General features: G+C 41.3%; 1 protein-coding gene across 1 annotated transcript in view; it reads right to left on the bottom strand.

Annotated features, from left to right (window-relative positions):
• Positions 1-19,074: 19,074 nt before the first annotated feature.
• LOC137380957 (pleckstrin homology domain-containing family S member 1-like) overlaps positions 19,075-27,530 on the bottom strand; it is a 28,914-nt gene continuing 20,458 nt past the window's right edge. The window contains exons 11-14 of the mRNA XM_068053374.1: positions 27,286-27,387; positions 24,134-24,257; positions 20,214-20,309; positions 19,075-19,398 (exon numbers count right to left, since the gene is read on the bottom strand). Coding sequence (XP_067909475.1) covers positions 20,220-20,309; positions 24,134-24,257; positions 27,286-27,387 — 316 coding nt within the window. The 3' untranslated portion in view covers positions 19,075-19,398; positions 20,214-20,219. The remainder of the gene's footprint in view (positions 19,399-20,213; positions 20,310-24,133; positions 24,258-27,285; positions 27,388-27,530) is intronic.

Below are 27,530 nucleotides of genomic sequence, written 5' to 3'. Positions count from 1 at the left end.
TTATATTCTAACTCTGTTCAGAATAAAGGCAGATATTTCATTCATTGATCTCTTCCTTGCTTAGCTTTCCAGCAAGAAATATTGAATTCATAGATCATTCATAATTCAGTTATAGTGTATCATAATATCAGGTATATAATTCATACCCAAGTATAAGTACTATGTTTATGTGAAAGCATACTGCTATGAAAATGCTTCCTTTTAAAAAAAATTTTGAGCACTTGTGTTAAAACAGAAAAGTTTCCATGGATATGTTTTTTTTACCAAGTTCACTGAGAGGACACTTGAGATGTTGTTTGAAAACAACCTGTTCTGGAAATCATGTTCTTTAAGCTAAATAAGCGACAGAAAACTTAGTGACCTGGGGAAGATGTTTACAGAGAAGCCGCATGTCAACATTTATGGAGGTCAGGAGATTGATTTTCTGTTGGGCGATGAACTGTTTTGAAGACAGTTGGTGTTTTGCCTGCCAGGGAAAAAGAAACCACCCAGCTCACCTCTTTCTCTACCACTTTGAAAAAACCCTGAAAAGATCCTGTGTGGAGAGCTAAAATCCCTGGTGCTGCATCTCTCCTGAGAAGCTGGAAAAACCTGCCAGATTAATTCTGTACGCTACCTGAAAAGAACTGCTTTAGAACAAATCCCAGTGACCCGCCTCCATATACCCAGATGCCAGACCAAAAAGGACAACTGACTTCCTTCCATATCTTCTCTTTTTTCTTCAAGAATTAGCAAGTATTTGGCCAAAGTATTCTTATTGTGTTTTTTTTTCGTAACAGACCTCTGCGGAGAGAATTTCTGTAACTTTTGCAATGTGTGTGTGAGTGTGTATGGGGGAAATTTTAAAAGGGAACTTTCATATTTCAATCTGTGTGTTAATGCTTTGCTTTGTTACTGGATAAGTCTTGTTTGATAATAAACTGACAATTTTGTTGTTTATTAAAGAAACCTGGTTGGTGCATTTTGTTGTGGGATAAAAATAGAGTCTATGATTGACCATATCAGTAACTGGGGATAAAATTTAATGATATGTTGTGACCTGTGGAGAGTTGGAACCAGAAAAACAGTGCACTCCTTCCGCCTTCATCGTAACACCATGTAGAGGTGTCATATTCCTTTCCCTGAAGAAAATTAGTGAACTAAGTTAGATTTTATTGCGTCTCTGGGACATGGTTAGAATCAAATGGTGGGCTTGAATTTCTGTTAAAGTGTTATGAAGAATTCTAAAAGGAAAAGGTCAGACCAAAAGGTGAGAATGTAGCTTTATTTGTTATGGAGGACTTAATTATTATTGCAAGAGATGAAATTAGTCTACATAGAGTAGTTGAGGCAATCTGGGTACAGCTGAGTCAGACAGTTGTCCTAAATTATCATTGTAGTGAGAGAGTGGTCAAGGTCTTTGAGAAAATCCAAACTCATTAAAGCTGAGAGACTATCCCTCGGAAGTTGTGTCACACAGCTTGGGCCTAGTACCAGGTGGATTATAACTTCAGTCTGATCTGAATCTCTAAATATGCCACTGAGTCTTTTTAATGCTAGGAGAAAGCGGATAATGCTACCAGCTCTCTCTTAACATTAAAAAACTGTTGCTAAAGTGCCGTTTTACTTTTGTTTAAGCTTATATGCCAGAGCTTGCTTTTGGCAGTTGAGGTCCAAGTAACAGCCAGGCACAACTTGTAGAATATCTTAGGGCTTTCCAACTTCAGTTCACACTCTACAGCTACTGGTATCAGAGAAAAAGTGAAGTATACTTGCATTTGATTTTGTTATTATGTAAATGTTCTACATAAAAAAATGTATGAGCTCACATAATTCTACTTGAATCACCAGAGAACATACTTTCAAGTAAAGCAAGTAAATATATCCTTCCTCATCTGAGTATACTATAATGGCTGATACTATCTCTTCCTTAGTAATTCTCAGTTGGGTTTAGGATAAAAGCAAGATTAGTACACAGAGTGGAAGTGCCAATGTAATTGTTGCTTCTAAAAATAGTTGTAAAAAAGCACTTGTTTTCCTCCTGAGCTGGAATCAGGTTCTGTGCTCAGCATGCTATTCATTCTTTTGTCAAGTCTGCTGTTTCTTGACCTGTGCTTCTGCTAAATTATTGAAAACTATGAGATGCACTCTCATGGTGAACTTTGTCACTGTATGACTTATCAATTGAAGTAGACCAGCGTTGCTTTCTTAGTGTTAATTAGCTCCTTGAAGCTAATTATCTTTTCACAGTAGAGTGACATTTGCAAAATGTAATAGTTCACTAATTATAATAGTTCTGTGTGAATGTTTGTGCTTAGTAAGGTGAAGGGCAATAGAACACTATAGTGTAATTGCAATTAACGTGAATAGATTTTAAAAAGTAATTTCTGGATTTCTTTGCAATGCACTATTATAAACTAAAGGAATTGGTTTCTTAAGAACACGAAAACGAATCGTAGTAAAATTTTAAATAGATGGGGCTTTCTCACTTTTTCAAATGGGGCCTACTGAACGAGTGATAACATGCATTAAAAGGACATGTTGGAGGCAACTCTGTTGCTTAAATATGCTTCTGCATCAGAAAGTCATGGGTTCAAGCCTCACTCAGAGACTTGAGCACATAATCTGGACTGGCAATTCAGCGCAGCACTGAGGGAGCATTGTACTAAAGAAGGTGCCGTCTTTTGGATGAGATATTAAACTGTGCTGATTCAGGTAGATGTAAAAGAACGCACGGCAGTATTTTACATAGAATTTACAGCACAGAAATAGGCGATTCACCCAAATAGTCTATTCCAGTATATGTACTCCACACAAGCTTCCTCCCTATTTATTCCATCTCACTTCATTGGTGAAATATTGTAGAATCATAGAATGGTTACACGCACAGAAGGAAGTCATTCAGCCCATCATGTCCGTGCCGGCTCTCTGCAAGAGCAACTCACCTAGTCCTACTTTCCTGCCTTTTCCCCATAGCCCTGCAACTTTTTTCTGTTCAGAAAATTATCCAGTTCTCTTTTGAAAGCCTCAATTGACCATACTCTAAGGCAGAGCATTACAGATCCTAACCACTAACTGTTTAAAAAGGTTTTTCCTCATTGTTGCTTCTTTTGCTGATCACCTTAAATCGGTGTCCTCTGGTTCTGGATCCTTCGGCCAATCAGAACAGTATAATGCATTTAATCTATGCTCTGACCTTTTAGTGAGCTAATCAGTACTGGATCATTCATTAAAAGTAAAATGTAATTAAGTTGAAGCAAACATGATCACATAAAAAGCTTACAATAAAAGTAACCGCATAGTAGAAATATCTAAACCAATTCAAGCAAAAAAATCCTGCAACACTGTAGGACCTACATTTTGTCATTAGAAATACCCTATACTATGATGGTGTTCTGAAAAGAAAACAAAATTAAATCAGGATCAGCAGTCTGCTAAGGCTTGCCACAAAAAAATTAATTATCTAGCAATCAGCAAAATAACAGCTGAATTATTAATGTGAGTCAGCAGTATTGAATAAAATTCAATAGAATGCTTCCAACCATTTGGCAGTTTCTTTTTGCAATTTTCTCTGAGATATTGCATGAAGTTACAATCTGGAGGCTCCTAGCCAGACTGTTAAGATGAATCGGTTAAAATTAAACACTGAAGCTTCAAAAGTTTATTATAAATATTAACAAATATAGCTGATAAGAATTTAAAGGCAAGGATTCATTCTTGGCAATTAGATACAATTAATGAATCACTCAAGATTTGCTCTTATAGTTTGTTATATAAAGCTCTCAATTGGAGTACTGTCGTGCTGTTACTTTCTAGGTATCTAGCGCTCTCTTTAAAAACTTTATTTTTTCTGCTTTCCTAGGTCTGTAGTTTCCTCCTTATGTGAAACCCAGATTTTTGACTTGAAAATGCGCCAATGTTGTGCCTATTTTACCATTGTCAAGTTACACCCAAGTGTCCTCTTAATGTCATTAGAATACGCCTGAATTGAAAGTGGATGTAAATGGGCATAAATTAGCATAAACATTCATGGTCCAAAGAAATGCTGAACCCACACCAGTATATTTCTTTTCTGGGTCTTAAAATTTAAGTTTCAACTCATGTTATCATCATTCGTACACATCAGGCACATTATGTTTAAGAACTAGAAATTGAGGAAGCTTTTCAATTTTTAACGTGCCATAAAAATTTATTTAAAAATCCAGAAAATACAGAGCAGATCTCAAATAGTTGCAATTAAATAATCAGAAAAATTACTTTGTTTCCTGCTTTGCCTGAAAATCTGTTTGCAATGTTGAGAAATCTCCTGAACAAACGCAATTGGAGGACACTCGCATTTGAGAGTCAGAACGTGGCCCATTTTATGGGCAGAGATTCATTCGGATAGAGAATTTGATGGTTGTATAAGATTCAGGAGACTTATGGCTGGCTTTTACCAGTCCCTCGATGTCGGGGGCTGTGGCAGGGGGGCCCATGAAAAACCTGCGGGAGAGACCCTCCACGACCCACAATGCCGAGAAAGCCCTGCTGCATATTACCGCCGCCAAGTGGCGGGGCCTTCATTTCAATTTTAAAATTCATTAAAAGGAAATGCAGATTAACTGACCTGGTCATGGCAGCCATCCCACACCAATTTTAGAGCCTGGCAGCTGCAACTCATGCAATGAATGGAGTTCCGAGGCGAGATACTGGTGGGAGAGGGGAGGACTGAAAATTTCAGGGTGGGAGGGGTGCGGGAGCAGGGAAAACAGTTTTTATTGGCCGTGGGGGCAGTGGGAAGGGGGTTAAAGGACAAATGTTATGAGGTTGGGGGGGGAAAGTTTGCGATGTCAATAAAGATTTTTTCAGGGTCGGTGGTCCTAAAACAGACATTAGGGGGTGGGTTGAAAGGGCCTCCAGGTTTCAAAATTGTTTTTAAATGAGGCGTAAACGAATTTCCCTTTAAATATTAAAATTTCATCTAAGAGCTCGAAGCCCTTTGAAAATGGCGCTGGCTCCTGCGTGGTGGTGCCGGACGCCGTTGCCAGGGACGCAGCAGCCGCCCCCTCTACGTCATAGGGGGCAGCTGCTCCACCCCCTCTATTTAAATGAGCTCCTGCGTGTAATATTGTGGGGGCTCGGTGGCAGCCGTTCAGTGTGGGCAAGCCGCCGACTTCAAAGTGCACTGTCGCGATGTGCATGTGCAAATAAAATTCAGCCCTTGGTGTATTGTAGTTATGCACTTATGCTCAAAATACCACCATCTTTGAACTCATGTAACTCTTGTAATTTGCTTATCTCCTGATTAAGGGGAAATATGATCATAAACGTGGAGAAAACGCCACCCTTTCTTTTGTCCTCTTTAACTGCTCTATTCCTGCTTTGCCTGTCATTTGTCTCTGCCCCTTGCACTGTTCTGTTCCTTCTCAGCCTTTTCATTTATCCTCTACTCCTTCCACTGATGTGTTCCTGCTCTGCCTTTTCATTTGTCTCTGTCCATTCCACTGTTCTGTCCTCGCTCTGTCTGTCTTTTACTTCTCTGGCAGTTTTGCCTTCTGTCCATATGTACACATGTATGCATTTCCAATAGCCAACAAATTTCATCCATGGAGAAAAGGAACATTTATTATTTGTTTTCCAAGAATTCATTTTCCAACCATGTATGATTAGATATATGCTGTTAATACTGTTGAAAGCCCTAGAATACAAGTGATAGTGCCCAGATTAGTATCAACAAATTACCTCCAATAGCTCTCCATAGAAGTGACAGAGAAACGCTTGGCCGTCACATAGTGGAAATCAGGTTAATTCTGGTGGAAGTACCTTTGGTAATAGGAGATGGCTATTTTTTTATGTCCTCTAAAGAGTAGTGTCTTCCAAATTCCACGATAAAATTTAATAGTATTTCATACACTTTAGGCTTTACAGAATGTCCTGACATTTGCTCAGGATTATGATTCATTACTCAAGGGCAAGCTATTTCCCTGTATTTCTTCTCAGTTTATATGTTTTTATAAAAGTAGCTTAACTTTAATTTACTGGACAGGAAGAGTGATAAGAGATGTACAAACAAAATTCTGGGTGTTAGCTATATAGGGCTTTTAAAGAGGAACAGTTGGTACAAGATGGAAAATTTACATGAGATTTGGATGTGCCTTCCAGGAATCCATGTGATATTTACTGTTTGTGAAATGTAATAAAGTAGTTAGTACAGAACCACAATGTTCATAGCTTAAAAACTTAACAAGCTAGAAGTGAGCCTGTTGACCCTACAAAAACAAGATCTCAACAATCCCGGAATTACTGATCAGAAATTTCGAAGTCACAGCTGATAAACTATATACAAAAAGCTATGTTACTGACAATGAGGTGGCAATCAGTGTGGAAGGGGTAATGGCCTGAACTTCTATATTTTCATCTGAGGTAAACGCCCCTCAATTCACACAGCAGGAAGTAATTCTGAGAGGACAACCCCAATAAGGTCCTCTCAGTGTCCAGCACCCATAGAACATAAGAAAACACAAGAACACAGGAAAAGGAGCAGGAGTAGACCATATGGCCCATCGAGCCTGCTCTGCCATTCAAAATGAACAAGGCTGATCTTAGGATTCAACTCCACTTTCCCGTCGGCTCGCCATACCCCTTGATTCCCTGAGAAGACCAAAAATCTGTCTATCCCAGCCTTAAGTGTGTTTGATGATGGAGCATCTACAACCCTCTGGGGCAGAGAATTCCAAAGATTCACAACCCTTTGAGTGAAGTAATTTCTCCTCGTCTCACTCCTAAATGATTGGCCCCTTATCCTGAGACTGTGTCCACATGTTTTAGATTCCCTGATCAGCAGAAATAATCTCTCACTGTCTACCCTATCCAGCCCCTTTAGAATCTTATATGTATAAACCGTGGCGCGGAGTCAACTCCCCCTTGGCCCATTTATTCCCTTCACCCACTTGATCCTCCCCTGACCTAGTCACAGAAAACAAAGGATAATACCCGAAAAAGAGGAGAGTTGACACTGGCCAGGCGTTCCGTTCTCTCTCTCTTTTACGTCATTACCGCGTTGCTCACGCAGGGTCTTCCACTTCCGCGATGGTTGGTCTCCGGGGTTTCTCGCTGGCTCTATGCCCGAGATTCTCCATACTTATTCTCTTTCTTATCTCTTCAAAACTATGCTGTTTCTTTCCGGTTGGTTTAGGCTTGCTCATCTCGTTCGTATCTTCTCCTTATTGGCCCAGGCCCAAAGACCCCGGTATTACACCGTGTCCAAATAAGGCTCTATTCCTGTGCTCTCTCTCCTTGTCTTGTCACATAAATTAATTAGTTCAAACTAGTTTTTACCAGCACAGGCCAGTGTCTGAGCTCCGGTTACTATAGTTCATGAACTATCCAGCAGTTTGTAATAGACTCTATACTTCTTGCAGCCCCTGGCCAACATATGTTTCATTGAGATCACCTCTCATTCTTCTAAACTCCAGAGAATACAGGCCCAATTTACTTAGTCTCTCATCATAGGACAACCCCTGCATCCCAGGGACCAATCTAGTGAACCTTTGCTGTACTGCCTCCAATGCAAGTATATCCTTTCTTAAATGTGGACAAGTGAAATATTTCCATGTTGTGAAAGCATCAGTGAAGCAAATACTTAATATGTGAAAAACTATAGATCCACAGGGGCAAGTAATGATCCAACACAACAGCCAACAATAACTACTTGCATTTATACGGCTCCTTTAACATATTAAAATGTCCCAAGGCACTTCACAGTATCGAACATTTGACACTGAGCCATGTAAGGCGACATTGGGATGGGTGACCAAAAGCTTAGTCAAAGAGGTAGGTTTTTAGGAGTGTCTTAAAGGAGGAGAAAGGGGTAGAGATGTTTAGAGAGGGAATTCCAGAGTTAGGGCTTAGACAGCTGAATCAATGCTCAACATTCAAAAAGGCAATAGACCAACCATTTAATATTGTGGTGCATCAATAACAGGTTTTACTTTTAAAAGAGTTCATGCATTTATCAAAAATAAACTTGTTCTTCTCAGAATGTATAATATTTTGTTTTCGTACAAATATGTTCCCCTTAGGAAACTCAGCTCTGCAAGTGTTACAGCCCATTCCAGTTGACCTCAAAACTGCAGCCAGACTTGTTTGATACTGTCTGTTGCAAGCAAGGATAAGCTTTTATGCAGCCTTGTGATTTTTGGCACAAAAGCTGCTTGAACTAAAGCTGAGAGGAAATGTTGGAACTTGCATGTTGATTTTATTCAAATATGGTGGCTTCTGATAGCGTCTTTACTGTTAATTTACTCTCTTAAAATTATGCTAATGTTCTTAATAACCTGGAGTTATTTGGAGAAAGGTCAAAAAGATTATTGAGTCATCATTGCAGAAAAATCAAAGGCTTATAAATGAGAAAAAAAAATTATAATTTTGTTTTGTTGAAATAACACCCTTCTTCAGAAAACCAGAGCTTCCATCAAATCCATCATTTCAAATTGTGCTCTTTCAAAACAAAATTGGGGAAAACGTTTAAAAATGAGTCATATCAATTTTACTTCAAATAAGAAGTCTAAGAAAAGGTTGCCCTGGAATATAGTTTCCTCAGTGAGAGCAAGAGTTTCTCATTATCAACCTTACAGAACAGAGTGGTGGAATCAACCTGTGCAAGTTTGTTCTTTTATATGACTGTAGAGGTGACCTATTCTTCCAACGCATCTCTGGAAATCGTAGGCTGGTGATTTGCTGTCCATTCATTTTAATGTGTGCCCATGATTTTCCAAAGTTCCCAGTGAGTGCTAGTAGCTGTTGAGAGTTGCAAATTATAGAATCACTCTGTATGCTATGAGGAAAACCACACCTGCCAAGAATGAGGCATATTAATTTTGTCATATGGAACATTAATTTTTAAACTCTAACTGGACTGAAATATGGCTGTACTTGAATTTTAAATGGACAGTGGCTGGAAAAATTTGCACTCTAAGAGACTGGAGTTGCCTGGAGAAGACAATGGAACTGCTCCCTGATTCAATTATCCCAAATGAATTTTGATCACCAGACATTGAATGTGTAAAAAGCCAGCATTCCATTCCCCCACACCCCCCCCCCCCCACCCTTTCCCCACCACTGAGGGTGTCTGTTAAGATGGACAATCCACAAACTGCAGGAGCAGTTGTTCCCAAATTAGGGGTTAGTCACATGACTAACCCACTGGCCAACTTGCAGTTTGAATTGTGTTCACAGAACAGTTTGAGTCAGACTGCAACTGAACTTGAAGGAAGACAGCATCTCTCTGTCTCGCTCTCTCTCCCTCTCATGCAAAGACAGGAACATACAGAAGAAACTAAACCAAGACAGAAAACCATCGAAAAAAGTATGAAAGAGTGCACTGGGCCCCAATGAGACAGCAAGATTTAACTGCAATCAAAGATTTTATGTTGAACTGAAAAGACAGTAAATGAACTCCAGCTATTGCTTCCAACCTTTCCCCTTAATTCTTTTTCCTTTTCTATCTCTATCTGCACGTGTGTTTATCGTGTATGCATGCTAGCGTGGTCGCGTCGCGTATTTTTAGTAGCTTTAACCAAATTAGAGTCTTAAGTTTAATAAACCTGCACCTTTCTTGTTTAAATCTAAGAAAACCTGTCTGGTTGATTTCTTTGCCATTACAATTGAAGAGCAGTAAACAAGGATTCACTGAGGGGAAGCTAAAAACACGGTGTTTTAAAAATTAAACCCTGTTATGGTCAAACCAGGAAAAGGCTGAGAGGGAACCCCTAGACCCCTTTCTCACCTGGTCATAACAGAAATCTGGGGCTAGTGTCCAGATTCGACCCACAGGGAAATGAGAAATTGGAAGTGGGAAGTCAAATTGATCCCAATCAAAAAGAAATAAGATTTCAATACTGGTTTTCTTGTGGTTGTGTGTGCCAGAATACTAACATGTCTGTGACTGAAACCAGTAACTTCCCAAGCTAGGGTGAAGTAACGTGGGACAAGTTAAAAGCACTGTCTATAGAGGAGTTGAGGAATATGGCTGAGTAGTGTGGGATCACTGTACGTGGCAAGGCTAGAAAGTCTGAACTTCTAAGATTAGTGGCCAACCATTTTTCCCCTGAATCTGAAGAAGCAGAAGCAGGGTTAGAAATAGACTCTGACAGGGTATTGCTAGCTGTTATGACCGACTGCTCCAGTCAAAGCCCCCAATCAAAATATACAATTCTGATTGTGGTGGGAGAAATGCATTCAATCCCATCGCTCCACAGATCGCCTAACATATCATTTAAAACTTTCCAAATTAGAGAAAGACCCAGCCAAATTGTACTATCTATCAACCCCCAAATAAGGCTAACCAAACCAGATGTCTTTAAATCAACAAATTAACTCTTTAATTATAAGAACTAAATTCTTAAACACTATGAAAATATAAACAACATTTAAAATAGAAAAAATAAGAGTCCTTGAAAATTTACAGTCCAATGTTGCTTGAAGTCCTCACAGAATGTTGCTTGAAGTCCTCACAGTCATCCAATGTGGAAAAAAGATTCTTCCACAGTAGAACAGTCCGTAGTCTAACGCCAGCAACAGGTGATGCTTTCCTTCTCCAGCGAATTTCAACAATTAATGACTTGCAAACACTTTCAATCGAATCAATCTGACTTTAGAGTTTTTGAGGGATAAAAGATTGTGACAGTCTAATTTCCCTTCCTTCAGTTCAAATTATCAGAGATCTCCGTTTTGGCTTGACTTTTTTTTAGAACTTGGAGAGATAATAATTAAACAGACTAAAATCCCTATTCCTTCAGTTTAAATGGTTGAGAGCTCTTTTTTCAGGTGCTAAACATCACAGCTGTTTGACTGTGTCCTCTGTGTCTCTGTTCTGTTAGAACAAACTGTCTTCAACTAAAAAGCCAGTTCAAAATTGAATTGTAACAAATGTATCGCTTAATACTCACTCCCAGTGGCTGTATCTATGGTAACGAGAATGCACCCTTCGAATCGCAGTCTCCAAATGGTTGTTTCTAAGGCAATGAAATGCACCTTCCTATAACTCCTGAGGCTTACTGCTTCTTAAAGCAACACTTATCCTTTGCAAGCCTTAAAGGCAAACCACATCTTCCTGGAAAAAAAGCTACAGGACCTTGACTCTAGCAAAGATACAATTGGAACAGAGGAAACTTGCATTCGAAGACAGGAAAAGAGAGAGACAGGAGAAAAAAAAAGAGAGAGAGGAGAGAGAGAAAGCAAGAGAGGAGAGAGAAAGAGAAAGAACCTTACAGAAGGAACGTGAGAAGAGATAGCTGAGGCGGCTTGAGTTAACTCGGGGGCGACAGAGTAACCCCAGTGAAAGCATGGCCAATATGGAGGATCGTAATTCAGGGCTGGGTACCGAATTGTTAAAATTTACTCAACTGATCCCAAAATTCAGTGAGGGAGATGCTGAACCATTTTTTGTATCTTTTGAAAAACTTGCAAGGCAGTTAAAGTTGCCAACTGAGACTTGGGCTCTTCTGTTACAAAGTAAGTTAACTGAAAAAGCCCATGAGATTTATTCCACGTTGCCAGATGAGAGTTCCTCCAATTATGAACTGACAATAAATGCTATCCTTGGGGCACATGAGCTAGTACCAGAAGCTATTTCCAAAAATTTCGAACCCTCAAGAAGCAAGCTGATCAAACCTACCTGGAGTTTGAGAGAAGTAAACAGCTGGCTTTTGACCGGTGGCTGAGGGCTCTTAAAGTGCAGCCCAGCTATGAAAATCTCAGAGAGGTCATTTTGCTAGAGGAATTTAAAAACTCTCTCCCACTCTCCATAAAGACACATGTAGAGGAACAGACAGTTCATAGAGCCAGGCAAGCCGCAGTTCTGGCTGATGAGTTTGCTCTCATCTATAAGTCGGTTCCCCGGGGGAGAACCTTTCCTAATCACTGGCAAAAATCTGAAAAGGACAAAGGGTGGGAAGGTGATAGAAGTCCAAGCAGTTCTGGGAGAGAGAGAGTAAAGCAGCAGACTCAGGGGGCCCTCCTCCAGTCAAAAAGGATAGTGCTGTAAGTAGGAGTGAGACCCGGAGACCTGTGTGCTTCCATTGTAATAAAGCAGGTCATCTAAGAGCTGACTGCTGGAAACCATGGGGAAAGCCTGTAGGGTTAATCAGGGCACACACGCTCAGTGCAGGAGAAGGGACCCTGATGGAAAGCACAGCAGAACAAGCTGTGGCTTTAACTGCAGCAGTAGTAAGACTAAGAAGCATACTGCTGTAGGTGCAGGAAAATTTAATAGGATTCCTGAAGATTATTAGGATTTTTTGTCGAAAGGGAGAGTATCCCTATACCCCTCGAGTGGGGCAAGCAAGCCCATAGTAATCCTCAGGGCCACTGGGGCCACTAGATGTCTCTTACTGTGAAAAGGCCTGACCTTTCCTCCAGAGAATGCAGTAAATACCAGAATGGTGGTGAATAGCATTGGAGGGCAGTGTATGCCTGTACCTTTATGTCAGGTGCACTTGGAGTGCGACCTAGTTTCGGGACCGGTGACTATAGGGATTGTCCCTAGTTTGCCTGTAGACTGGGTTGACCTGCTCGTAGGTAATGATCTGGCCGGGGGGGAGGGAGTGGGGGGGCGGTGGGTGGGTGGTGGTGCGAAGATGGTAGCTTTCCCAGTAGTGAAGAGAGACCGTAGGAGGTCAGAGAGACAGGGCAGTGGCAGGAGACAGTCCCCTGCTGTTTCCCTGAATGTGTAGTGAATGGGCCCATGATCAAACCAGCTCCCCCAGAGGGGACTGAATTGCCACTGCAGGCACATGACCATGAGGTCTGTCTGTCTGAGACTGTCTTTGGAAAGTTAGAAGACCCAGGGAATGAATTAAATGAATCTTCCCTCGACGAGGCTCAGCGAGCCGACCCAGTATTGCGAGAGTTAGCACAGGCTGCCCAGTCTGAAATGGAAGCAGAGGGAGTCCCTGACTGCGACTATTTAAAGAATGAGGTACTGATGAGGAAGTGGAGCTCACCTTGCAGACCTGAGAGCAAGAAGTGGGCAGTGGTTCACCAGGTAGTGATGCTGCAGAGGTACTGGAGAGAAATATTAAAAACGGCCCATGAGATTACAGTGACTGTATATGCCAGTATACGAAAAACTAAAGCCCGCATAAGACAGCAGTTTGACTGGCCAAAACTCCACAAAGATGTGGTGGAGTACTGTAGGAGTTGCCACATGTACCAGGTTGAGGGGAAACCCTAACCTACAGTGACATCTGCACCCCTAAGTCCTGTTTGGAGGATCCTCCAACAGAGGGCTGGTGAACTGTAAGGGACCCCTGCGAAGTGCAAAAGGGGACAAGTAGGCACAAGGCTGGCAAAAGGTTAAAGAGGAAAGGGGAAAAAGGGACAAAGAGGACAGGTTAAAGGAGATCCAAGAGGAATCCCAAATGGAAACCCCCTACTGTCCGGTCAACCAAACCTGAAATGTTTGAAACATTAGACCCCACATCCCCCTATGTAAATGCAGACACCAGAAACACCCCACCAGAGTTGCTAACAGCATTTACAGGAACCTGCAGAGACAAAGAAAGTCCTCAAGAGGGCAGAGAAACCGTAAGGCTGATCCCTCACCTAGTCGAAGTGCCGCAGGGGAGTGCAGTAGAATATGAACAAATACCTGCAAGCAGGAGTGTCTCAGAGGACAAAGGGAAGATTAGCAAGGAATCCTCCCCCACTGCCAGGAGAAAGTGAACCAACCATCCCCTAAGGTGAAAAGCCCTTGCATGACTCATCAAAGCACTGAAAGGGAGTTCAAAATGGATCCAACCACTACTGGCTCTCCTGAGCAGAACTCCAATCTAGGGTTAATTAAATCTAACCCTGCAGATGCCAACAGGAACAACCTGGGCATTCATGGAAGTGTGCAAACTGAAAAACTTCCCCAAAAATCACATGTTTATTGGGATGCCAAAAGAGGCAGTTTAAAGCAACACTGCTACCAAGAAAAGTCAGGCTGTTACAATTTTTAAGATTTCTGAATGAATGAGAATGAATGAGAGAGATGCATGTGTGTTTTCCTGTACTTACGCCTCTCTATTCTCTTTTAATGAAATGCTCTTCTAAAAATTCCTTTTCATTCTGCTGGATGTGGAGGTGTGAGGAAAATCATACCTGCCAAGAATGAGGCATATTAATTTCCATATGGAACATTAATTTGTAAACTCTTACTGGACCGGAATATGGCTGTACCTGCATTTTAAAAGGACAGTGGCTGGAAATATTTGCATTCTAAGAGACAGTTGCCTGGAGAAGACAATGGAACTGCTCCCTGATTCAATTAACCCAAATGGATTGGAACACCAGAGATTGAATGTGTAAAAAGCCAGTATTCCATTCCTGCATCCTTCCCGCTGCCACCTCCCCCTCCCCCCCCCCCCCCCCCCACTACTGAGGGTGTCTGCTAAGATGGACAATCCACAAACTGCAGGAGAAGTCGTTCCCAAATTAGGAGTTAGTCACATGACTAACCTGCTGGCTAACTTTCAGTTTGAATTGTGCTCACAGAACAGTTTGAGTCAGACTGCAACTGAACTTGAAGGAAGACAGCATCTCTCTGTCTCGCTCTCTCTCCCTCTCACGCAAAGACGGGGACTTCAAAGGGTATAAGATTCCACCCAATGATGCAACACCGGCGGTGATAGAAACATAGGCCGGAATTTTATCTGTTCAAAACAGATGCCGATAGAGGTGGGGGAATATAAAATAGCACAAGATGCTTGAGGTGTCCTCCAGTATTTATTTAAACTGATGCTGGGCTGAAACTCCAGGCCTGATGTATGCAGGTAGGCAGTGAGGGAGCGCGGTGAAAACCCAGCAAGGCTGGACACGTGGCAATCTGCCAAATTTAGCAGCAGGTCTTAGACTTCATTTCTTCCATTTCTCACCCAGCAGCTAGCCAAATTGACAGACTGGCCACTGACAGATGGGAAAAGAAGTGGCAGGAGGCCACAGCCGGGGGGACCCTTGGGGACAGTTCCTGGCAATGGGGAGGGAGGGAGGGAATGAGAGATCAGGGCTTGGCTGCAGGAAGAAAAAGATTGGGTATGCAGCTGGATCTACAGATCGTGGCTTGTGGGCCGAGGCCGCTGACCGCGATGTGGGTGGGAGAGGGGAGAGAAAGAACCTGCGATCAGCCTGCGATCAGCACATGGGAGACCAAAGCTTCCTTGAGGAGCCAAAGAGAGCTCTCTTGCTCTTCCTGGCCCACAAAGGGTGCTGTAAAAATCCCTTAACTTCTGGAGCTAACAGCTCCTGCCTCCCTTTCACTGTCAGGTTTCCCAAGTCCTGGGAAACCCAGCTGGCAACTGTTAAATTTAAATTGGGCTCCCAATTGCGCTGCGGAAGCCTGATTTAAATGTTAGTGAAGTTTCCTGCCCTCGCATGGTATACTACCTGCCACCATAAGAATGGCACCAAGTGTATACATGATAGATTGGGGTCATGTTTCCTGGGGCCACGGACCTCCCCACAATTGGAAAAGGTCAGATTTTAGCTGCTGTTCTAGTGTTTACATTGATGTCTACCGCAATGCTTTAGCAGACATTAGCCGTCCAGTGAACTTAACTTTCCTGAATTTTCAGAATGCATTTGACAATGTGCCATATGTGAGACTTTTAAGATGGGTTAATGCTTAAGACTCCAGTAGCTGGCTGAATTTTAAAACTGGTTTGGGAGTAGAAAACAACATTAGAGCTGATGACTCAGCTGTTTAAGGCTTTGAGTTGGAAAGCTATGTCATGTTAGAAAGATTATAGATTTGATCCCTGGTTTGTACTGAACTCACTGATCACTGATGGGGCACCAACAGGAGTGCTACATCTAACCTCAGCCCCCAAGGTTGGAGAGTTGGGAGAACTTGGGTAGGGTTCCAATTTTCTGGTTGGTTTTCATGCTGGACAGGAAAGTTTACTTCCAAGATTAGTATAGCCTCCCAGCTGGAGGAGGAAGCATGATCGTGATAGACCTAGGAAGGAGTGAAAATAAAACAAAACAAAAAAATTTAGCTGCAATATAAAGAATGGCTCAATCCTGGTGTACCGTTATAGCAATTAAAATGATGTGGCTAAAATCTTTGATAATCACCAAGCCATGCTGATAAAGTACAGTGCCAGTACTATATTCTTTGTCGAATATTAATATTTTTGTAAACAAAAAGGAATGAATATTCCGCACCCGCCGCCCCCCCCAAAAAAGTATTCAAGTCAAAATTACCAAATTCACATTAAAAGTCAGAGACTATGAGAGCACTACATTCAGGGTCTTTTAATGTTATTTTGAATTGTATGGGATTATCTTTTGAACCAATTTTTCTGAATAACAACAATGACAACAATTTATAATCACCGCTAAAAGCTGGCATAAACAAGTTTTGATTGTAAAAATGTGCGCACATTATGGTAATGAGAAGGAATATATTTGCAGCATGTAGTAACTGCAGCACCTGCTGGGGATAAGGAGAACTGCACACAACTGCAATACCACACAGGGCTTTACAATGCTAAAATTACAGAGAATTTTTACCACCTCCTTTAGGTCCTTGTCTTTGTAATCCTGTGCTATCTTTCTATGAATGTCATAATACATCAAAACCACAGAGCCTTGAACTGGTGGCATCCTGCTGACAGCTACTTGTCACCACAAATCTGATCCAAGACATTATAAATAACAGGTGCAAAGGAGTGATTAAAAGACTATAGGGCAGATTTTAGCTAGCTAGCAGTCAGCCAGCAGAGTAGGCAGGCCAGCTGCCTGAACCCTGGGGTTGAAAACTTGGTTTACTAATGTGCAGCTAGCGAACTACACATCCTGAATGCATGGCCCACTGCTGTTTGATGGCATTGGGTTGGCACAATATCAGACGCTTGGAGGCTGACCCAGCCGATGGGAAGGCAGATCTGGGGAGGGAATGGGAATCTATAATCACAGTGGTGGTGGTGAGGGGGGATGGGGTCGTGGGGAGTGAGGGTTAAAGTTCAAGGTAGCAGCATCTCACAAGATTGCAGTGTCATAGAACCTTGATTTGCATCGATGAATGTGTCTCATATGATCTGACAAGTGCCTGGACTGCTAAAGGAAAGCTCCAGGAAAAGTGACCATGGAGCCAAAATTAGGTGATTAGGTGGACTGCCTCAATTTTAACTTTGCTACTACCACGTTTCCACCTGTTGGTGAGAGTTAAAACCACCAAATTGCAATCTTAATGGTCAGAGAAAGGATTGCATTACAGTCTTTTAACTGGTCTTTTATACATCACTTAAGCTACATTTTATCTTATGATGTAACCTGTACCACTTCAACAACTTTTTTTCTTCTATAAATTTAACCAAGCATAGTCTCAAATAAACTTATGAACCATATTTCAGTGAGCATCATTATGTAGCATAGTCCAGAGTGATGTCAGATGCTAACTGCCATTGAATGTAATTGACGTCTCAATTACATTCACACAATTTTGAGCTAGAATGGAGCTCTGAATGGCCACATTATTCTCAGATTTTATCGTTCATAGTAAGGCTATTTCGCAAATATTTGTTGGATTTTTTTTATTTTCAAAAAGAATGTCCTTCATGAAAAACATATTCTAATGCGGTCTTATTTTATCAATATTAAACTTTATTAAATATTATATACAGTAGTTGTATTTCCTCAATGCTCACAATGAACCTAACTTTTAAAATTCCAATGATTCATTACTTCAATTTACAATACTTGCACATATATTATGACAATGGTTATATCTCAGTCCAACTGAGTTACTGTAATGCTACTTGCAGAAAACAATTGCAATCTGATCATTAATGCTATAGGCTTAGTGTTATACAATTCATATTTTCAAGTAACATTTCTTGCTTAGAAGAATTCAAAAGCGTTGCTAACATTCTGTTATTTTAAGTTAGTTCTTCAAGATTTTGCTTTGAAATATAATGGCAACAAACAAATTGTTGTAATAGAATGATAGAAAGTAAAGAATTTCAATCTATATACTGCTTTTCATGGCCTCAGGATATGCATTCACTATTATAGGGAAGCATGGTGCCCAATTTGTGCAAAACAATATCTCACAAACTGCAATGAGATAAATGACCGCATAGCCTTTGATTGATTTTGGGTGAGGAAGAAATATTGGCCAGGATTGTCTTCAAATATTGCCATGGGACCTTTTAACGTCCACCTGAGAGGGCAGATAGTTTAACATCTCACCTCAACAATGGCACCTTCAACAATGCAGCTCTCCCTCAGTACTTTACCTAAGATTATGTGCTCCAGATACAAAAAGGTACCAGATTCAAAATACGCAGAATTCAAAACTGGCAATTTACTAGTTAACTGATAAGCTTGACTACTTGTTAAATATATATATTTTTTAAAGAAGGTGCACAGAGAGTTTTAGTGCATATTGAGGTGAGGGATGTCAATTCTGGGGAATTACATTTGCTTAGGTACACAGTACCAAAGAATCTCAGGCAGTAATTGAGCAATCAAAGAGGCACAGTGGTGCATATATTACACTCTGAGCTTTGTAACTATTTTAAGCTACAACAGTGTAAATGTGACATGAAAATTACAGCATAAAGCAGCAAAATCAAACTTCAATTCAGCTACATTAATTCAAGTACTAATCCAATTCTGCACTAATTTTGAATATAAGTACAGTATCAACTAATCTCAATAGAAATGCACAATGGTAGGGTAGTGACTATTAATTGTACCTAAACATGTCGCAATGAATATTATTTTGCAAAAATAGGATGAGGAGGATAAGTATAAAGTGCATGTCAGTACTGACGTTGTGTTTTGCAAATGAAGGACAAATTTTAGCAGCAGCAATAAGGTTAATACATCTCTCTATTTTGTCCTATAAAAATAAATAGTATAAACAGCAAAAAAAAACACGGTACACACCAAGACCTTTACAATGGATTTGTATGTATGTGCTTAATACTCATCAAAAAAGCTTCCCGATTTGCTCTTCAATAATTAAATTGCCTTTTAGTAAATTACATAATGTACTGGAATTTAAAAAAAACACAACTGGCTAAATAGGATATTTTACAGTTACTGCCTATAAATCACTGAGGGTTGTTCAATATTAATGAAGACTTTTTTTATATTTGATAGCATTTGTCACAGGGTGAAAAAAGAAAATGCCAGCATACTTAAGATGGCTCAAATGGTGAGCCTGTGTTAAGTTTCTATGCCCTTAGACCACACGAGTGGAAGGAACATCAAGATTCCCAGATCTCTTCAACACCAATTGTTAACGATTTAAAGTATTAAGGTTGAGTAGGACACATTATTAAAAACAAATACTGATGAATTCTTGCTGGATGACTCAACTTGATCTATGCCGACTTCGCTGACAGTTCCACGACCATTAGCTCTTTGTACACAATGCAAATTACAACCCTGTGCAACAAACAAAGAAAAAATAATTAACTTGCATAACTTTCCTTAAACATTTTTCACATAGTTTAACATTTTATATGTAAATTTTGAACCTAACAGATTTCAGAAAATTTGTATAAAAAAATAAGAAATAGGAGCTGGAGTAGGCCATTTGGCTATTCAAGTCTGCTCCGCCATTCAATAAGATCATGACTGATCTTCTACTTCAGCTTCAACTTTCCTCATTATCCCTATATCACTTAATTCCCATAGTAGCCAAAAAGTTATCAGCCTCTGTCTTGAATATACACAACGACAGAGCATCCACAGTTCTCAATTTCCATCTTAATCGTTTGCAAATATTTCTATTTAACTACCTAGCTATTCATTGCAACACCCTATTTGCTTTCTCTGCAGCCTTGCGACAGTGGTCATGGACCGACTTTATGAACTATGACTCCTAGAACACTCTCCTGCTCCAGCCTTAGGTGTGTAAATTTACTCACATTGAAGGAATAAAGTGCATGTCTTTTATTGGAAGGTACCCTAAAAAAAAGCCAAAGCAAACCGAAAGAAAGATGTTCTGCATCCAATAGAACCATTTCAGTAATGATGCTGCTAAAATGTACCAACACTACTGCTGTAAGTAGAACTTTCTAGTGAGATGTGGTTCTATCATTCTGCACCCTGATGCGCAGAAATCAGTAGCTGTGAGACATTAGGACTTGCAGATAAAGGAATAACCCACTAACACTAAAGTGGTCTTCTGAATATAAAAGCTCAATTATATATAGGTTAATTTTCTATTGCCTAATGAATGGGTAGATACTACTTACATTTTATTAGTTTTCTTTATTGTTCCATACAACTCCATTATACTCTTCACTGCTGAATTTTAGTTCTTCAGGTAGTCGCAATATAGTGACTGTCACCTGGGGCAAGAATCATTTTTGTTAAGCTACAGTTCCAGAAATACACCCAATGTACTTGCTCTCATGTTAACAGGTAACAAGCAAAATATTTGAATCATGCAGTTTTAGTGTTTTATCAATCTGAATGCAAAATTCTTCTCCATCTTTAAATCCCTCTGCTGCCTCACTCCATTCTATATCCACAACCTTCTCCAACTCTACGTACCCCCCTCCCATACTCTCTATTCCTCTGAATCCAGCCTAATCTCTGAAATTCCCTCCTTAAAACTCTACCTCTTACAAAATCTCCTCAGCCTTCATTTCTTGAGCTAAGCTTTTAGTTACCCCCTCTAATTTCTCCTTCACTGGCTTGGCATGTTATTTCCATATGCCACTCTGTAAATTTCTTTGGGATGTTCTTTATTTTTTTCTATTCATTCTTGGGACGTGGGCATTGCTGGCAAGGCCAGCATTTATTGTCCATCCCTACTTGACTTTGAGAAGGTCAGCCACCTTCGTGAACCTCTGCAGTCCATGTGGTGTTGGTACACCCGCAGTGCTGTTAGGGAGGGAGTTCCAGGATCTTGACCCAGCACCAGTGAAGGAATCGCGATATATTTCCAAGTCAAGATGGTGAGTGATTTGGAGGGGAACCTGCAGGTGGTGGTGTTCCCATGCATCTGCTGCCCTTGTCCTTCTAGGTGGCAGAGGTCATGGGTTTGGAAGGTGCTGTTGAAGGAGTCTTGGCTGTATAAGTGCAAGTTACTGTTCTCTAGGGTTTGCTTCCACTCTACCTTATCTGATCTGAATCCCAGCTGTATTTCTGAGTGCAGATTAGTTCTGAAAAGCCCCACGTTGCTCTGGCACAAGCTCATCTTTTGCAAGGGGCTAGGTGAGGAAAGTAATTGTTCCAAGCTGGTTTTAACTAAACCATAAAAGGACGCTTTAATTTTTTCAGCCTCTAGTACTTTGCTCTCAGCTCTTTCTCAGATCATCTGATTGAGAAAGAGCTGATCTGTATCAAAAACCCACAGCCTAAGTTTGGGCAATTGCTGAATGGAGACCCAGGAAATGAGGTGAGAAGTGTGATGATATTACTCTTGCCTCATTTCCATATAATCACCATATCCACACCTACTTTAGCCAATGTTCTGCTTGGAAGAACTCCAGGAAGTAGGCCTGTTTTCCCTCTGCTTTCCACCCGAGAAATAAGCTTTCTCCAAGGACAAAGCAGAGGAAAATCACATGAAATATTTCAACCAATAAGTCATTGAATAAAATCTTGTCCTACATTCAGACTAAAACAAAAAGGAAGAACATGTATTTATATAGAGTTCTATATTACCTCAGGACATTCCAACTTGCTTTACTGCTAATTAAGTACTTTGAGGTGTAATCACTATTGTAATGTAGGGAAATGCGGCAGACAATTTGCACACAGCCCAATATACAGATTTGAGATAATGACCAGATAATCTCTTTAGCGATGTTGGTTGAGTAATAAATATTGGCCAGGACACCAGGAGAACTCCCCTGTTCTTCTATGAATAGTGCCTTGGGATCTTTTATGTCCACCCGAGAGGACAGACAGGATCTTGGTTTAAATCCCTCAGTGCTGCTCTGTAGTGCCAGCATAGAGTGGGACTTGAACCCCCAACTTTCTGAGAGCACTATCAATGAGCCAAAACTGACATCGGAACAGGATGAGCCCTTTAACCCCAGGCCTGTTCTGCCATTCAGTGAGGTTGTGGCTGATCTGTGACCTAGCTCCTCATAACTCCTCAAAAAGTGGAAATAGTTTCTCCCTATCTATTGCCCTTAATATCTTGAAAACTTCAATCAGGTCACCCCTTACCTTCTAAATTCCAGGGAATATAACTCTAGTTTGTGTAATCTCTCCCAGTAATTTAACCCTTGGAATCCAGGTATCATTCTGGTAAACCCATCCTGCACTCCCTCCAAGGCCAATATATCCTTCCTAAGGTGTGTTCTAACCAGGCCTTTGTATAGCTAAAGCATGACTTATACCTGCTTGAATTCTAGTCCTCTAGATATAAAGGCCAGCATTCCATTGGCCTTTTTGACCATTTTCTGTACCTGTTCATGACGTTGTAATGATGTATGTACCTGGAGCCCCCCCATGTCTCTTTCGATCTGCACTATTTTGTAGCTGTTCACCATTTACAAAGTTGACACAAAACTGACAAGGTCTTAAAAGTATCCAGTTAAGTTGAGACTGCCATAAATAGCATCAGTTTGGTTCCAAGGCCTTAGACTGTTGAAAAGTACCCTGTTTAGACTGTGTGCCAAGATTGAAACGTACAGCTCAAACATCCTAATTCACAGGAATTGTGGTGCCTTGGCATGCTTATATTCCATTGCTGTTCTCATTGAGTCTGGGTGAATAGTCTGAATGCAGTATTTTAAAAATGAACAATATAAACTGACATGAAATAAAACATTCCAAACCTACCAACGAACTTAGACACACAAATATTAATGAATAGACCTCTTTGTAGCCGAGGGATATTTCTAAATGAAGTTTTCCTTGGGAAATTAATTGAATAAAAATGAAATTCTGTAAATCAACAACTGCAATTAGCAATTGGCAAAGAGTTCCGGGCAGGGTGATCGGAGCAAAAACCTTGGAGTCATTTGCAGAGGAAGTTGGATACTGCGATGGCGGAAAGGGTAACTTCGAGAAGGCTGAGGTTGGACGAACGCAAAGACCTCTCACCTGTACTTCTGTTCTTTGACAACCTGCAGAGGCCCATCAGCTTATCATGGTTCAACATTAAGTAGTGTAGTTGAAGGGCAGGAGTATCCTTATGCTTTCAATTTATTCCCCTTGTGCTATTTAAGAATTAACATTAAGAGCTATTTTCTGCTCTTTCTAAAGTTCACCCATATTTCATGGGGCACAGAACCTATAATCAGTCACAAGACTTTTAGGGAGAAGAGCATGAAGTGACTGGTTTCCCAATGGCCCTCCCTTCCTGTGCAAAACCACTTGGCTACCTTTCAACAGTGTGGTTGGGATTAGTAACTTCCCACACGAGGAATCTCAGATGCATAGCTAAATTACAGCAATGTGCCACTCCCTCCGAGAGACTTTTTCAATTGTGATGTAACTTATTGTGGTAACTGCAGGAGAACAGCATACAGATACAGGGGCCAAAAATCTTTGAACCTTTCAGTGCACTCCTGCTGCAACTCTTACAGCGGAAGGCCTGGGAAATAGGCTGAGGTGTGGATATGCCGAGCTCCAGCCTAATATCGGAGTTCCCACTCAGTCTTATGAGGTGGAATTTATACCTGCCATTTATGAGGCCAGTGATGCAGAGGGGTGGGTGAGGCAGGATTGGTGCAGGGAGACCCTGCATTGGCTTGTGCCTGCAGTGACGAGGCATACTGACCCCCTGCCTGGTGGGCATGTGGACCACCTTGGTAACCTAGGTCACTGAAAATTAAGGCATGTTGGAGAACAATTTTTTGCATGTAGTTCCTTACAAAGGGGGTCATGAGGACACTGATTTCTTCTTTCCTGGGGTTGGGGGACATAATTAGCCACCAAATTGGAACCTAATGTTGCATTTTGCAGCACCCCAGAACAGATGGGTGCATAAGATGTGCCCTAGTAGTGTGAGCATCTACCATCTGTGTGCAGAAAAGGGCCCACATACTCCAAAAGGATCACCCACGTCCGGGTAATTCTGGTATTTGCTGCCATCACGTTTTCAAGGATCTTCTAGGCCAACAAAATTACTGTATTTTTACCAAGGCACTTTTCAACACAAAATGGGTAAACAGCAGATATCATTCAGTACGGCTAGAATGTGATGTACCTGCTCTTCCATCGATTTGTTGACAAACATGCTCATTTCCTTTACGTCATTGATCTGAAGTTTGTTGATTGCCAAGATTTGATCTCCATAATTAAAGGCACACTTCTTATCTGAACATGCGACACTGTCACCAAGAAGAATAATTTTGTTATTGAGCACTGATCACAGTCCTGACAAAATGACTTATTTGACGGAAACGCACGAGCAGAATTAGACGATAGAATGTACATATTGGGAACTGGTGACTCGTAAAATAAACCACAAGGTGGCACCAGTATCATTTCTCATTACTGAGCACCCAAGACGTCAGCTATCAGAGTCATGATCAAAGCTGGTTTTGTTTTGGTGATAACAGGAGATAGTAGTTTATGAAAAATTAAAAGCTGTTTGAAGGGGTGGAGTGGGGGGGGGGGGGGGGGAAATTTCAGAGCAGAATTTGTTCTTGCATATAAATGTTTCTTTTCCTGGGTAGAATGCATAGAGGAAAAATGCATGGGGAGAATCACACCTCTGTAAAAAAGGACCCAGACTGAAATTTGGTTCGTTCCTTTAAACTAAGAGAAATCTGCAGGCTTTATTATAAGTCTATGATTCTCGCTTCCTGATTTTTCTCAATGCACTCCACCCAGGCAATTGTTTACAACCATGGGCTGAATTTTATGCAGGTGGCGGGGGTCCCGACGCCAGGTAAGAACAGCATAGGGGCGCCGTGACAAGGCACTCTGGGGGACCCCCGGCTGCATTTTATGCCGCTCAGGCAGGTAACTGCCTGGCGCTGGGGTGCCTGACCCTTTAAGGACAGGGATCCCACCTCCAAGAGCTGCTGGCCAATCAGAGGGCTGGCAGCTCAGTAATCCCAGCAGTGCCACAGGGAGCAGTGGCCACTGCTGGGACTGCAGTAGGCCCAGGACCAGGAGCAGTGCTCGCAGCCTGGAGTGCAGGTAAGTGGGGTGGGCTTGCTGAAGTCAGTCAGGCAGGCACTGGTTGGGGTGGTGGCGCAGGAGCAGCCTTTGCCACTAAGGGCTTTCCATGGGCCACAGAATGCCCAAGCAGGAGACCAACCCACCACTGCCACAGCTGGCAGGGAGGCTGCCTGATTCTACTGGGCAGTCTCCCACCAGCCACTGGTAAAATACGTCCTCGGCCTTCCCTGACCCTGACAAAATTCAACAGCATCAGGAAGGTGACGGGCAGTCCACCTCCCTCCCTATTTTATGGGCCCCCCCCTCTCGCTTCCCTGCCCATTCCTAGAGGGCTGATAAATTCAGACCCACTTGTGCAAGAAGAAAATCTGTCCCTTCAGCTCAGTAGGATATAGATTACCATTGTAAACAAATCACATGTTGTGTGAATTGCTTTAATAAGAAAACTCACAATTTTCTAGTCATTAATTCTGCATTTATATTTCAAAGCTCCTGCTGTAAGCAACCCAGGCCGCACTTTTTATAACATACACAAAGCAGCATGGAGACATAGACTCAATTATAAAGGATGTTAAAACTAGATACAGAAAATAATTGGGCAGAATCAACATGGATTTATGAAAGGGAAATTGTGTTTGACAAACCTGCTGGAGTTTTTGGAGGATGTTACTTGTAGCATAGATAAAGGAGAATCAGTAGGTATGGTGCATTTGGAGTTTAAGAAGGCTTTTCATAAAGGTCCCACACAGGAGATTAGTAAACAAAATTAGAGCACATGGGATTGGGGGTAATATATTGCTATGGATTGAAAACTGGTTAATAGACAGAAACAGAGAGTAAGAATAAATGGGTCATTCTCAGGATGGCAGGCTGTTACTGGTGGGGTACTGCAAGGATTAGTGCTTGGGCCACAGCTGTTCACAATCTATATAAATGATTTGAATGGGAGGACCAAATGTAACATTTCCAAATTTGCTGATGACACAAAACTAGGTGGGAATATAAGTTGTGAGGATGATGCAAGGAGGCTTCAAGGGGTCTTGGACAGGCTAAGTGAACGGGCAAGAACATGGCAGATGGAATATAATGTCAATAAGTGTGAAGTGATCCACTTTGGTAGAAAAAAAACAGAAAGACAAGAGTATTTCTTAAACGGTGAGTGGTTGGGAAGTGTTGATGTCCAAAGGGACCCGAGTGTCCTTGTTCATGAGTCAGTAAAAGCTACCATGCAGGTGCAGGAAGCAATTTGGAAGGCACATGGTATGTTGACCTTCATCGCAAGGGGATTTGCGTACAGGGGTAAAAATGTCTTGCTGCAATTGTATAGAGCCTTGGTGAAACCGCACCTGGAGTATTGTGTACAGTTGGTCTCCTTATCTAAGGAAAGTTATACTTTCCATAGAGGGAGTGCAATGGTGTTTAACCAGACTAATCCCTGGGATGCTGGCATTATCTAAGGAGGAGAGTTCTGTATTCTCCACAGTTTTGAAGAATGAGAGATGATCTTATTGAAATTTACAAAATTCTTACAGGGTGGATGTAGATAGGATGGTTCCCCTGGCTGGTTAGTCTAAAACCAGGGGACATAGTCTCAGAATAAGGGGTAAGCCATTTAAGACTAAGATGAGGAGGAATTTCTTTACTCAGAGGGTGGTGAATCTTTGGAATTCTCTGAGTTTCACAGCCCTCTGGAGCAATCATTGAGCATGTTCAAGACAGAAATCAGTAGATATCTGGATACTAATAACATCAAGGGATATAGGGATAGCACAGGAAAGCGGCGTTGAGGTAGATGAACAGCCATGATCTAATTGAATGGAAGAGCAGACATGATGGGCTATATGGCCCACCTCTGTTCCTATGTGCCTATGACCCAGCCCAAGGACTGCTCCTATCTCCCCCTGCGATCGACCACTGTCAGTAGTGCTGGATGCCACAGGTTGCCATTTTATCAGGCCTGTTCAGTCCACCAGTACAAGCCAGGCTTCTATAGACCTTTTTTGCATCCCCACCCCCAATGTCAGGGAATGTGCTGAGCAACACTGCCTGTGCAAACTTTTTTTTAACTCTGAGGAAATGCAATTAAAATATATTTATTTTGAAATTAGACAGTGATTAACAACTTCACATTCAGTGATAATTAACAAGAAACAACTTTTGTAACTGCATAATTTAATTTGATGTGTTTTTTTAAAAAAACACTGGAATAAAACACTGACAGTTACTTACCAGACTTTGTCATTTACTTGTTCAAATGATAGGTTGTTTTTGATATCATCTCGGCAAACGGTAACATCCAATTTTTCCAGCTTTGTTTCTTCCGTAACATTGCTAAATTAAATAGATTTGTAAAGGTTGATACCAACTTAGTGAAAGCATTGTCACACAAGGTTTGAGATTCACAATGACGCAACACTCCACACCACAAGGGCACACATCTGTTAAAAAGACCTTAAATGATCTCCCACACCCAG

Source organism: Heterodontus francisci, chromosome 20 (assembly GCF_036365525.1).
Source record: "Heterodontus francisci isolate sHetFra1 chromosome 20, sHetFra1.hap1, whole genome shotgun sequence".
NCBI lineage: Eukaryota > Metazoa > Chordata > Chondrichthyes > Heterodontiformes > Heterodontidae > Heterodontus > Heterodontus francisci.
This window is presented reverse-complemented; position numbering and strand designations above follow the sequence as displayed.